Source organism: Phocoena sinus, chromosome 17 (assembly GCF_008692025.1).
Source record: "Phocoena sinus isolate mPhoSin1 chromosome 17, mPhoSin1.pri, whole genome shotgun sequence".
In the NCBI taxonomy this organism is placed as follows: Eukaryota; Metazoa; Chordata; class Mammalia; order Artiodactyla; family Phocoenidae; genus Phocoena; species Phocoena sinus.
The window spans coordinates 43,773,660-43,788,207 of NC_045779.1; the positions used below are offsets into that span (position 1 = coordinate 43,773,660).

Consider the following 14,548-nt stretch of genomic DNA (forward strand, 5'->3'; position numbering starts at 1 on the left):
AATAAAACTTAAAAAATACAGAAAGTCAAACAGAGAAGACAGAGGAATATGTTCCAAAAAAAGAGAACAAGCTAAAACTTCAGGAAAAAAAAAAAAAAGCTTAACAAAATGGAGATAAGAAAGGTACCTTATAAATAGTTCAAAGTAATAATAATAAAGGTGCTCACTGAACTTGGGAGAAGAAAGGAAAAACACACTGAGAACTTCAACAGAGTCAGAAAATATAAGAAAGAACCAATCAGGGCTGAAGTATACAATAACTGAAATGAAAAATACACTAGAGGGGATTGATAGCAAAATAGATGATATGGAAGAAGAGATCAGTGATCTGGAAGACAGAAAAGTGGATATCACCCAATCAGAAGAGAAAAAAGTTTTTTTAAAAAAATGAGGATAGTTTATGGACCTCTGAGACAACATCAGGCATACTAAAATTTGTAGATGACTCAGAAGGAAGAGAGAGAGAGAAAGGGGCAAAAGCTTATTTGAAGAAATAATGGCTGAAAACTTCCCTAACCTGGAGAAGGACATGGATATTGAGAACCAGGAAGCACATAGAGTCTCAAAGAAGATGAACCCAAAGAGATCCACACCAAAACATACCATAATTAAAACAGCAAAATTAAAGATAAAGGAAGAATTTTAAAGGCAGCAAGAGAAAAATAACTAGTCACATACGAGGGAACTTCCATAAGACTACAAGCTTATTTTTCAGCAGTACCTTTTCAGGCCAGAAGAGAGTGGCATAATATATTAAAGGGCTGAAAAATAAAAACTTACAACCACAAATGCTCTACTTGGCAAGATTATAATTCAGAATTAAAGGAGAGATAAAGAGTTTCTAAGAGAAACAAAAGATAAAGGAGTTCATCACTTCTAAACCACCCTTATGAGAAATGTTAAAGGATTTTCTTTAAGTGGAAAAGAAAAGGCCATAAATAGAAATAAGAAAATACTTGAAAGAAAAAAATTACACTGGTAAAGGCAAAAATTATATATAGTAAAGGCAATATCAGCTACTTAAAAAGCTAGTATGATGCTTAAAAGACAAAAGTAGTAAAATCAACTATAACTACAATAAAATAAAAAGGTATAAAATATGATGTCAAAAACATAAAACATGGGGGAGTAGTAAAATGTGATGCTTTTATTTTATTTTTATTTATTTATTTTTTTTGTGGTACATGGGCCTCTCACTGTTGTGGCCTCTCCCATTGCGGAACACAGGCTCCGGACGCTCAGGCTCAGCGGCCGTGGCTCACGGGCCCAGCCACACTGTGGCATGTGGGATCTTCCCGGACCGGGGCACGAACCCATGTCCCCTGCATCGGCAGGCGGACTCTCAACCACTGAGCCACCAGGGAAGCCCAATGTGATGCTTTTAGAATGCATTTGAACTTAAGCAACTATCAACTTAAAATAAACTGCCATGTATATATGTTATATTCATGAACCTCATGGGAATCACAAACAAAAACCTATGATAAATACACTAAAGATAAAAGAACCCAAGCATAACATCAAAGAAAGCCATCAAGTCACAAAGGAAGAGAGCAAGAGAGAAGAAAGGAACAAAGAAGAACTACAAAAAGAACCAGAAAAACATTAATAAGTACATACCTATCAATAATGACGTTAAATGTAAATAGCTCCAATCAAAAGACATGGGGTAGCTGAATGGATAAGAAAACAAGACCCATCTATGTGCTGCCTACAGGAGATTCACTTCAGATCTAAAGACACACACAGACAGAAAGTTAAAGGATGGAAAAGATATTCCATACAAATGGAAACCAAAAGAAAGTTGGGATAACAATACTCATATCAGATAAAATAGACTTTATTTTTTTTTAATCTGGCCAGAGCCTTTATTATTTCAGAAATAAGCATCCTATGTAACTTGAAGTGGTTAGAATAGTTATTTATGGATTACTGTAATAAATATTTGTCAAAACACCAACTATCTCAATAATCATACACTTATTTCACTCATAAGAATGTCCAAAAATAACTCTTCTGTATCAAAAAATTTACAAATGGCACAAGAGAGTTAAATAATGGTCTGTGGAGGAGAGAAGAAAAATTCTGCTGGGGAAACTCTAATGAAGCAGTTTTTCCATTACATTTTTGATTGATATGGTTCATGAAAGAAGCCTCACTTTGCCTTCCTTTTTTTTTTTTTTTTTTTTTTTGCTGTATGCCGCGGAGCACAGGCTCCAGACACGCAGGCTCAGTGGCCATGGCCCACGGGCCCAGCCGTTCCGCGGCATGTGGGATCCTCCAGGACCGGGGCACAAACCCGCGTCCCCTGCAACGGCAGGCGGACTCTCAACCACTGTGCCACCAGGGAAGCCCTTGCCTTCCTTTTTTTAGTGATTCCTCTGAGAGGGAATGCAAGAAACCAAATCTGAGAGGAAAAACTGCTTTCATAGTCTCAAGTGTAAAGCCCAAACAGGCTTCTCTGATAAAAGCTTTAAAGCCGGAAGAGATGAGAAAGGCAAGCATGTATTCCTTTAAACATTTCAATAAATTTGCAAAAACATTCAGCAATTATGCACATGTTGTTTGTATACTTAAAAAGGCAAAAATTTTCATGCTTTGAATATTCTTTCCTGAATGTTTTAAGAATATTTTGTTCTAGACAACTCAAAAGTAAGGCTTACACACACACATAATATATATAACAGGAATTCTCCATATGATTAGCACTGTGGACTCTCCTGACAGTGTCAAACAATGAAAAGCCAAATATGATCACATCTATACTGTAAGGAGAGCCTGGAGAATCGCCTATGTCTTTGTTTTCTGCTCAACACTTCTGACAAGTTCAGCAGATGTACAGCCATGACTTGTTTCCAAACATCCAGACCCCTTCACTGGCTCACCACAATTACACGACTGTTAAGTTCTAAGTATTCAAAGAAAGACTGCAGGTGTCCCTTTACTTCTCTCTGGTCCCTTTACCAAACCCCTATATCGCTTATGACATTACTTGTTAATATTCCACATTCCAAATGGAAAATGCAGGTACACAGTTTGCTAAATTTCACTTAACCAAATAAATTTAATAATAGATAAAATACTTAAATTCCTGCAACACAAAACTTGGTTTTCACATTCATTAGAACATTTTAGAATTACTCAAACATGAGAATTGAAAATGTGTGTGCTATTTGGAACAGAACTACTGAGTTTATTCTCCAGAAGAAAAAGCAGACCTGAAGCATCACATTACTGGAACACTTGAAACATGTTGACAAGTTCTTATCTTCTAAACTTCCATGAAAGCTGCTTGCACAAACTATTTAAAGAATATCTGCCCCTATTAGACAAGCCAGATATCTGATGTATTAAGGAAGTCAGAAGCTGAGTCACTTCACTTCTTTCTGCTGCCTCCAGTTGCTAGAATACTGACAACTTGCATAAATATGTTTAAAATGTCCATGTAGATTCCCAACATCGAATTGATCGGATCATATTTTTTAACTCCATATACTGGTACTACTTCTGCATGCTTGATTACTTTCTGTGTATCATACAGGAGAAATGTGCTGAAAAGAACTAATCCACCATAAATTGCCACTGGGTACAGAGTGGCACCAGCCACAGTGGTAGGTGGAAGAAACATAGATCCTAGTGAGGACACAAAGACAACACCCTGGCCCACACCCAGGGGTGCTCCCATGTTCACAAACTTCTCACTGGGCACACACATGGCCATGGTGGAGAGGCCTCCCACAATGCCAGCCGTGTACCATACAGCTCTGACAAGAAGAGGCCCCCCTAATATCATCAGAAGAGCCACCACTGCACCCATCACACCAGAATGTAGTAACCAAGCAAGACGCTTTGGGCCTGGGCTCCGTACCAGCATTCCAGCTTCAATCATGCATGCAAAGGTTGCACCAGCTGTCACCCAACAGCCTCTCATCATGAAGTTCATGAGAGCAGGAGTTCTGCTCACAGCCAGGGCAGACAAAGCTGTTATGCCAATACTTCCTGCTAAGTACATATAGATGGAATGAATTCTATCCTTCACATACTGAGGCCAAATTACAGCTTTTTCAATAGCTCCAATCTCATTAGACATTGGCATTCCCAAGCCATAGTAGCACAAAGCTCCAAGACCAACTGCAGCAATAAACCATCTTTCCATCTGATCAATTTAAAATATTTTTTCCAATGATTGTTCCAAAGTTGTCTCCTTGAGTTCTTGGCTAGTTTTCCCATGCCGAATTCCAATTCTTGTCTTGGTGGCATATTCCCTGCTGGGTGTTAAGAGCCACTGATTCTTTGTGATGGAATTCTTCACAACAGGGGAGGCCCTGGTGAAACCTTGGTGGAAAACCCTGGAAGGTAGTGTCTGGAGACACACAAGTCTTGTGGCCAGCATGGTGATGCACCAGGTTTACCAAGCAGATCTGAAATGCTCAGTCCCTGGTCACCTCAAGCATGCAGTTCCCCTTCTGGGCTGGCGAAACACAGCCACACACATCTCCCGCACCCTCCGCCCACCTCTTACTGACTGCACATGCCTAAAATAGACTTTAAAACAAACACTGCAACAAAAGACAAAGGAAGGCATTACATAATGATAAAAAGGTCAATCCAAGAAAAGGATATAACATTCATAAATATTTAAGCACCAACATAGGAGCATCTAAGTATATAAAGCAAATATTAACACACACAAAAGGAGAAATAGACAGTAACACAATAATAGTAGGGGAATTTAGTGCCCAACATACATCAACAGACAGATCATCCAGACAGAAAATCAGTAAGAAAACATCGGCTTTAAATGACACAGTAGACCTGATACACCTAACAGACAGATACAGAACATTCCACCCAAAAATTTCGTAATACACATTTTTTTTCAAGTACACATGGAACATTACTCAGGATAGCTCACACGTTAGTCCACAAAACAAGTCTCAATAAATTTAAGAAGACTGAAATCATATCAATCATCTTTTCTGACCAAAATGGTATGAAACTAGACATCAAGTAGAAGAAGAAAACTGGAAAAGACACAAACATGGAGGAACCAAATAACATGCTACTAAACCACCAGTGGATCAGTGAAGAAATCAAAGAGGAAATAAAAAATACCTTGAAACAAATGAAAATGAAAACACAACTTTCCAAAGTCTATGGGACATAGCAAAAGCAGTTCTAAGAGGGAAGTTCATGGTGATACAGGCCTTCCTCAAGAAATAAGAAAAATCTCAAATAAGCAATGTATCTTTACAGCTAAAGGAACTAGAAAAAGAAGAAAAATGAAGCCCAAAGTTAGTACAAGGAAGAAAATAATAAATATCAGAGCAGGAATACATGAAATAGAGACTTAAAAAAAAGAAAAGAACAATGAAGAGCTAGTTCTTTGAAAAGATAAACAAAATTGATAAACCTTTACCCAGACTCATCAAGAAATAACAGAGATCCCAAATAAATAAAATCAGAAATGAAAGAGAAGTTACAACAAATATCAAAGAAATACAAAGAATCATAAGAGACTAGTACAATTATTTGTCAATAAACTGGACAACCTAGAAGAGATGGATAAATTCCTAAAAACATACAATCTTCTAAGACTCAATCATGAAGAAACAGAAAATCTTAACAAATTACCAATAATGAAATTGAATTAGTAATAATAAAAAAAAACCACCTCCCAACAAACAAAAGTGAAAGACCAGAAGCCTTCACAGGGGAATTCTACCAAACATTTTAAAAAGAGTTAACACCTATTCTTCTCAAACTATTCCAAAAAATTGAAGAGGAAGGAACACTTCCAAACTCGTCCAACAAGGCCAGCATTACCCTGATATCAAAATCAAAGACACTACCAAAAAAAAAAAAAAAAAAAGATAAAGAAAATCACAGGCCAATATACCTGATGAACAAAGATGCAAAAATCCCCAATAAAACACAGAGGGTGAATTCAATAACACATTAAAAGAATCATAAATCAGATCAAGTGGGATTTATCCCAGGGATGCAAGGATGGTTCAATATTGACAAATCAATGTGATATACTATATTAACAAATGAATAAAAATCATATGATCATCTCAATAGATGCAGAAAAAGCATTTGACAAAATTCAACATCCATTTACAATTAAAAAAAAAAAACTCTCAACAAAGTGGGCACAGAGGGAACATACCTTAACATAATAAAGGCCATGTGACAAACCCATAGCTGACATCATACTCAATGGTGAAAATTCCTCCTCTAAGATCAGGAACAAGACAAGGATACCCACTCTTGCCACTTTTATTCAACATAATATTGGAACTCCTAGCGACAGCAACCAGACAAGAAAAATAAATAAAAGACACCCAAACTGGAAAAAAAAGAAGTAAAATGGTCACTATTTGCAGATGACATGATACTATATATAGAATACCCTAAAGACTCTGCCAAAAATTATTAGAACAAATAAATTCAGTAAAGTTGCAAGGGTACAAAATTAATATACAGAAATATGTTGCATTTCTATACTCTAGTAATGAACTACCAGAAAGAAAAATTAAGAAAACAATCACATTTACAACTGCATCAAAAAGAATAAAATACATAGGAATAAATTTAACTAAGGAGGTGAAAGACCTGTACTCTGAAAATTATAAGATACTGATGAAAGAAATTAAAGATGAACAAATAAATGGAAAGATATACCATGCCTGTGGATGGGAAGAATTAATATTGTTAACATGTACATACTACCCAAAGCATTCTATAGATTCAAAGTAACCCCTAGCAAAACACCCATGGCATTTTCCCCATAACTAGAATAATCCTATAATTTGTATGAAACCACAAAAGACCCCAAATATCCAAAGCAATCTTAAGAAAGAAGAACAGGGCTTCCCTGGTGGTGCAGTGGTTGAGAATCCACCTGTCAGTGCAGGGGACACAGGTTCAATCCCTGGACCGGGAAGATCCCGCATGCCGCGGAGCAACTAAGCCTGTGTGCCACAACTACTGAGCCTGCACTCTAGAGCCCGCAAGCCACAACTACTGAAGGCCGCATGCCTAGAGCCTGTGCTCCACAACAAGAGAAGCCACCAGAACGAGAAGCCCACGAACCGCAATGAAGAGTAGCCCCCATTCGCCACAACCAGAGAAAAACCTGCACACAGCAACGAAGACCCAATGCAGCCAGAAAAAATAAATAAAATAAAATAATAAAATAAATAAAATTTTTAAAAAAAGAACAAAGCAGGAGGTATTATGTTCCCTGATTTCAAACTATACTGCAAAGCTACAGTAATCAAAACAGGATGGCACTGTCACAAAAACAAACATATAGATCAATGGAACAGAATAGGGAGCCCAGAAATAAACCCATACTTATGTGGTCAATTAACCCATGACAAAGGAGGCAAGACTATATCATGGGGAAAAGACAGTCTCTTCAATAAATGGTGTTGAGAAAACTGGACAACTATATGCAAAAGAATGAAACTAGACCACTTTCTTACACCATATACAAAAATAAACTCAAAATGGATTAAGGAATTAAATGTAAGACCCGAAAGCATAAAACTCCTAAAAGAAAATATAGGCAATATGCTCTCTGAAACTGGTCTTAGCAATATTGGATCTGTCACCTCAGGCAAGGGCAGCAAAAGCAAAAGTAAACAAATGGGACTACATCAAACTAAAAAGTTTTGCACAGCAAAAGAAACCATCAACAAAGCAAAAAGGCCACTTACTGAATGAGAGAAGATATCTGCAAATGATATATCTGATAAGGGATTAATATCCAAATTATATGAAGAATTCATACAACTCAACAACAACAACAAAAAAATCCCAATTTAAAAAACTGGCTAAGGACCTTAATAGACATTTCTCCAGAGAAGACATACAGATGTCCAACAGGTACATGAAAAGATGCTCAAGATCACTAACTGGATGGGAAATGCAAATCAAAACCACAATGAGATATCACCTCACACCTGTCAGAACGGCTATTATCAAAAAAGACAACAAATAAAGTGTTGGCGAGGATGTGGAGAAAAAGGAACTCTCGTGCACTGTAAATTGGTACAACCACTACGGAAAACAGGATGGAGTTTCCTCAAAGAATTAAAACTAGAACTACCATATGATCCAGCAATTCCACCTCTGGGGGCGGGGGAATGGGCAAAATAGGTAAAGGGAATTAAGCGGTACAAACTTCCAATTATAAAATAAGTCTCAGGGATGCAAAGTATAGCATAGGGAACATACTTAATAATATTCTAATAACTTTGTATAGTGACAGATGGTAACTAGACTTATTGTGGTTTTCATTTCACAATGTATAAAAACATCAAATCACTGTGTTGTATACCTGAAACTAATATAATAATTAAAGACAGAAATCTCAATTCCCAAATGCTTGATAGGATAGAACTCAAATGAAATAAATTCACTGCACAGGCATAACTTGTTTTATTGTGCTTTGCTTTATTGTGCCTCACGGATAATGTGTTTTTTTACAAACTGAAGGTTAGTGGCATCCCTGTGGCAGGCGAGTCTATCAGCACCATTCTTCCCACAGTATTTGCTCACTTCATGTTTCTGTGTGTCACATTTTGGTAATTCTTGCAATATTTCAATCATGTTCATCATTATTACATTTGTTATGGTGATCTGTGATCAGTTATCTTTGATGTTACTACTATGACTTGCTGAAGGCTCAGATGATGGTTAGTGTTTTTTAGCGGTAAAGTATTTTTTATTGTTTTTGGTTTTGTTTTTGTTTTTTTTTGTGGTACGCGGGCCTCTCACTGCTGTGGCCTCTCCCGTTGCGGAGCACAGGTTCTGGACGCACAGGCTCAGCGGCCATGGCTCACGGGACCAGCCGCTCCGCGGCATGTGGGATCTTCCCGGACTGGGGCACGAACCCGTGTCCCCTGCATCGGCAGGCAGACTCTCAACCACTGCGCCACCAGGGAAGCCCTAAAGTATTTTTTAAATTAAGGTATGTACATTGTTTTTTTAAGACACAATGCCATGGTACACTTAACAGACTATAGTGTAGCGTAAACATAATTTTTATATGCACTGGGAAACCAAAATAATTGTATGACTTGCTTTATCATGATATTCACTTTGTTGTGGTGGTCTGGAGCCAAACGTGCAAAATCTCCAAGGTACGCCTGTATACCCACACTTTCTAGAATGCATCTAAACTGTAAAGCATACATATATTTATACTGCCCCAAATTAAACTTATTTTCTAAATATTCAAAGTAAATTACATGACCCTTCTCATATTGATAATCAAATATCAACAAACTGCTAGACTAAACTGGCCATTTGATATGAATAAGATGATACAGTAACTAACAAATACTTTGTGCAAGAACAATAAAATTTAATAGATACAGTTACACTTCAGAAAGGGAAGCCCAAGAAACCTGATGTTAATCTCACTTAATGCCTTATCTACCTAGAAGATATAAACTCAAATATACTTTCTTACCATGATACTGTAGTTGACATTAATGGTCTCATCTTCATAAGGGGCATTCACTTGAACAGGTTTAATATCACTCCTTCCTTTTCTTACAACATCATAGATGGGATTTCGAGGTTGCTGGTTGAAGAGAATTTTTTTCAGTTGCTTTTCCAGAAGTTGTGGAGCATTGTTAACTACTTCAAAAACTCCATAGTCCACATTAAATCTAATTGCCTCTGAAAAGCTCTGCAAAATAAATTTGTGGAAATACATCTTACAATTTTAAAAACCAGAAACTCACTGTCTCCAAGAAGACTTGATACTTACATGTATGCATATATACTTACACAAAGTTTTGTATTCTTAATCATTACCTTTCCTTTTAGAAGCTTAGAAATCTCTTGACTACAGGTAAGGGAACCCACTGAATCCTTCTTTTCCAAATGTACTTATGCCACGAGATAAGTGTCAGGATATATTATGGCAGAAATTCCTTTTGCATAAACCTCTTATCTCTGTGCTTCTTTGGAACTGGAAAGAAATACACACCTGGTCTCTATGAAGCAATGTTATTCTCTTAGAAGGGGGTGGATTACTAGGGAAGAATGAGTAAAGTAAGAAGAAATCATTCCTGTTGTCTCTTTCATTCCCAGGAGCCATGAAAGCTAAGTCTCCCTTGCCCAAAAGGAGAAAATTAAGTACAATGTGTTCTTCATTTAAGACTATTTCAACACCGTTCCATTCACTGTGACCAAAAAAAGGAGGGAGAGTGAAAGACAATATTTCTGAGCTTTTCTCAGTAATTACTAAATGCTGCCAACTTTTATTTAGAGTCAGTCAGTTAATATACAATAGTCAGGAGTCTTGAGTTTGAATACCAGCTTGCCAATAAGTAGCTCTGTGACTCTGGGTAAATCACTAACATGTTTGGGGCCTCTATCTCCATAGCAAGTATATGGTGGATTGGCTGTGTCTTTTCTCATTTTGCCCTCCAAATCCAGAATCAGGTCCCTTTTCCAGAATATTAATTTATTTTAGGATTCCTTCAGAGAACTGCATATTCATGTGGATTAATTTATATATATTTAGCCAGGTAGTAGAATATTAAGCCCTTCCCCTTGGATCAGTAAGTGTACTAGGGAGAGCATCAATTCTTCCAAGTTTTACTAACAGATTGCTAGATATACTATAGTTAAAATTTAGTAAATGGCAGGATGTTATAAAATTGGAGTTAGAAATATATGTGTATATGTATAAATACCTATTATGTGTTTGTGTGTGTATATATATATATACACACACATATATTTTTTAATAAAGACTCATCCTACAGCAAGATGGCGGCTTAGGAAGATCCTGAATATGTCTCCTCCAGTGGACACACTAAGTCCACAGCTACGTATGGAACAATTTCCTCATAAAGAAGCCAAAAGGCTGGCTGAGTGATGACTACACACTGGGCAAACAAGATGTAAACCACATCAAATAGGTAGGAGAAGCTGGGACACAACCTTGCCATAAACCCCACCCCTGGTGCAGTGACCCTGCGAGGCAACTCAAAACCCAGAGCTTCTCCGTGAGGAGCAAAGGGTTCAAACTCCACATCAGACATCCCAACTTTAAAGACCTGCGCATGAGAAACGAGCCCCTGATTTTGAAAATCAACAGGGCTCACATCCCAAGACATGAACTGAGATGTGAGACAAGGAAAAGTGGTCCTACAGTCAGCACATAAGTTGAAATCATATTTAGTCAAAACTATCCCTTGAAATCCTTGAAAACACTTAGTATCATGTTGTTCTATCTTTCAAGAAGTTTATCACAGTCAATTTTTCCTCTGACATTGAAATGTGTCACTACTTCTTTATTTAGGCACCAGATAAAGCGGTGGCCTTGTGTTTAAAGCTCATGTTATACAAAACTATGTATGTTTACCATGAGAATCACCCTCAGCAGAAGAAGATGACTACACTAAGAGGCAAGAGGGATAAGAGCCACTGAGGGAGTGGCAGATTCTCATCTTCCATCTCACACGCTCTCTAGGATGTTCACAGACTGGTCTATGTGTGCTTGCGGACTGGTAAACAGTCACCCTCACTCTTTAACTCACCCTCGCTCACTCTGCAGAGCACGAATAATTCATTTTGAGTAATAACGCGTGTATAAGGCAAGTCCACTTTAACCCACGATAACTACAACAGAAGTATATACAAACTAGAGTGATGGCACAGGAGGATTTGTTAACTATCTTTAGGAAATTAAGGAAGTTGTATAGGGAAACCTGAGTCTGGAAGAATAAACAGGCAGTCTCAACAGCCAGATGAGGGAGAGAAGGGAATTCAGCAAAAGAAATAGCAAGTGTATCGAGATACATGCACCAACAATAGACAAGGAGGGCCTTCCCTGGTGGCGCAGTGGTTGAGAATCTGCCTGCTAATGCAGGGGACACAGGTTCGAGCCCTGGTCTGGGAGGATCCCACATGCCGCGGAGCAACTAAGCCCATGAGCCACAACTACTGAGCCTGCGCGTCAGAAGCCTGTGCTCCGCAACAAGAGAGGCCGCGATAGTGAGAGGCCCGCGCGCCGCGATGAAGAGTGGCCCCCACTTGCCACGACTAGAGAAAGCCCTCGCACAGAAATGAAGACCCAACACAGCCCAAAATAAATAAATTAATTAATTAATTAATTTTAAAAAAAAATCAGAGAGAACATTTCCCGGCTGTGGTCAGAGGAAGTCCTGACTACTGAATAAAGGCACAGCGAGATGCAACATTGGTGCCTTTGAAGATGGGAGAATGAGGCTAAGAGCCAGGGAAGGCAGGGCTTAAAAAAAAAAAGAAAGAAAGAAAAGAACAATAGACAAGGAGCACCAGACAACAGGCTGCTTTTAAGGACCTGCAAGCAGTTTGACGTTGCTGAAGCTTAATATTCGAGGGGAGAATAACATGATGGAAGCCTGGAGAGAAAGGCAGAGGACAAGTTCACCAAGGACTTTCTACTTATGCCATAACTCTCAACTTACTCTCTCAAATCAGTGATTCTCAGAGGGTGTCCCTGGACCAGCAGCATCAGCATCACCTAGGAACCTGTTAGAAATGCAGATTCTTGGGCCTCGCCCCATAATCAGAAACTCTGAGGGTGGGTCCCAGTAGTCTGTGTTTAACAGGCCCTCAGGTGATTCTGAGGCATGCTCAAGTTTGAGAATCATTGCTTTAGAATGATGGGGAGCCACTGCAGAGTCTTTAACTGGGGGGAGACAGAATCCAGGTTGAGCAAACTTCAAAGCCCACATTCTGTTTCCTACTTCATGCTGACTTTCATGCATGTTCACATACATGGAAGGGCTGGCCATCTATGGTCTATACCATCTATGGTCTATAGGAGAAAGAACCCTGGGCTTTATTCTCCGAAGTCCTGTTGTCTGCTTAAGAAGAATCTCTCTCACACGTCATGTCCTCTTGTTTTTACCGTTTCTAAGCTTATCTACAAAAATTCCTCAAATTAGTTTAGTATGTGACAATAAAAGACACGTAAAGTGGGGGAGATAGAAATGAACGATGGAGGAAGATTTTCTCTCAGAAAGCTGAGTAGGCTGATTAAAAGCTGAGAACACTCAGCTTTTAATCATATGATAGGAAAAATTTTCAGTTTGAGCCTCAAACCCAATCCTCTGCAAGCTGTTACAGACTGCTCTTTCCCTTACTTAATTTTCTTATTTCAAGGGTATCATTTTCCAAATGTTCTAAAACGAATTGACCTGAAGGTGGTGAAAGCTAACTTTGTAGTACCAGTCATCCATGTGCGAAAAATATTTTCACAGAAAAAGCAAGTGCATGAAAATATTTTTACCACAATAAATTGCTGGTTCCACATTTCTTTGAAAAGAGGAGGGGAAAAAAAACCTGTGAATAATTAGTGATGTGCTTTAACTGCCAGCCCAGCACCACTGAAACTTACCGGGTGCCAAATTATTTAGCTGAACAGTATTTAAATTAAAAACTAATGACTAGGTTAATTTAATACATGTTCATCTCTGCTCCAACTCTGTCTCTACTAATTGAGCTCCAAAGCTATATTTTAAACATGCATCTTAGTCAGTGAATGAGAAACATCTGACAACTTGAATATAACAAGTCAGTTACCAATAACAACTTCTTTTAATCTAAGTTTTATTGTCATTTTAGATGCTTAACCATAAACTATTTACTGGACATATTCACCAGTGGGATGGAAGGAATAATGTGCCACATAAAATGCATAGGAAATATCCTTAGTTCAAAAATGAGTTACATTAGGTAATTTGAGCGCTTTATGTTTGAGCTACAAGGCTTAGCAAAACACCCATAGGAACAAATGCTGAACTAAGCAGTACTACCTAGGGCTCCAACAACACCTTTAAAAATCAGTCTCTGAGTATTTAAATCTTGGCAGGGGAAGACCCAAGTCCTTCATCCCCACTTCATCCCACCCATTCCCCAAATCCATACTCTCTCTCTTTCTCTCTCGCTCTCCCCTTACCCAACAATCTAACATATAACTCCTTCATAAAGCTGCAAGAAATTATAATAGTTTACAGATTTTAAAAAAGTGTGGAGAATCATTCCAAAAAGAGAAGTTATGGTAAAATTCCAAAGGCACATAGCTAAGCACGGTCTGGCAAACACATGACATACCTATCCTTGCAAGGAGGGTAGAGAATAGGCCACCCCTTCAGCTTCTGCAAACCATAAATGTCACAAACATTCTAAACCACCCACAGAGGACCAACCTAAATCTGTATGTGGGCTCATCTACTCAATCCCACAACAGTCACTGAGCATAAAACACACAAAGCAAAACCAAAAGGAAAAAAAAGTGTTTTCACACTATAGCATAGAAGAAAATTTAATAAGCAAACACTTGTCCATAAAGAGTTGACAGCAAAAAAAACCTCCCAGACACGAAATGAAAACAATATCTGAAAGTGAACCTGGCACCAGAACAAACGGAATGAAGTTATGAAAGCGAGGATTTGGAAAGTGCCATAATCATTTATAATAGCAGCAACTGTCCTGGATTCCCCTCGTCAAAAAATAACATGGAGGC

At 38.2% G+C, this 14,548-nt stretch overlaps 2 protein-coding genes across 2 annotated transcripts in view; both read right to left on the reverse strand.

Annotated features, from left to right (window-relative positions):
• Nucleotides 1-14,548, reverse strand: part of RGS22 (regulator of G protein signaling 22) — a 172,243-nt gene that overhangs the window by 138,779 nt on the left and 18,916 nt on the right. Inside the window, exon 4 of the mRNA XM_032609571.1 lies at nucleotides 9,488-9,709. Coding sequence (XP_032465462.1) covers nucleotides 9,488-9,709 — 222 coding nt within the window. The remainder of the gene's footprint in view (nucleotides 1-9,487; nucleotides 9,710-14,548) is intronic.
• Nucleotides 3,377-4,446, reverse strand: LOC116742389 (growth hormone-inducible transmembrane protein-like). The gene is given in 1 exon segment (XM_032609970.1): nucleotides 3,377-4,446. A coding segment is annotated over 1 exon segment (1,017 nt). The 5' UTR covers nucleotides 4,394-4,446.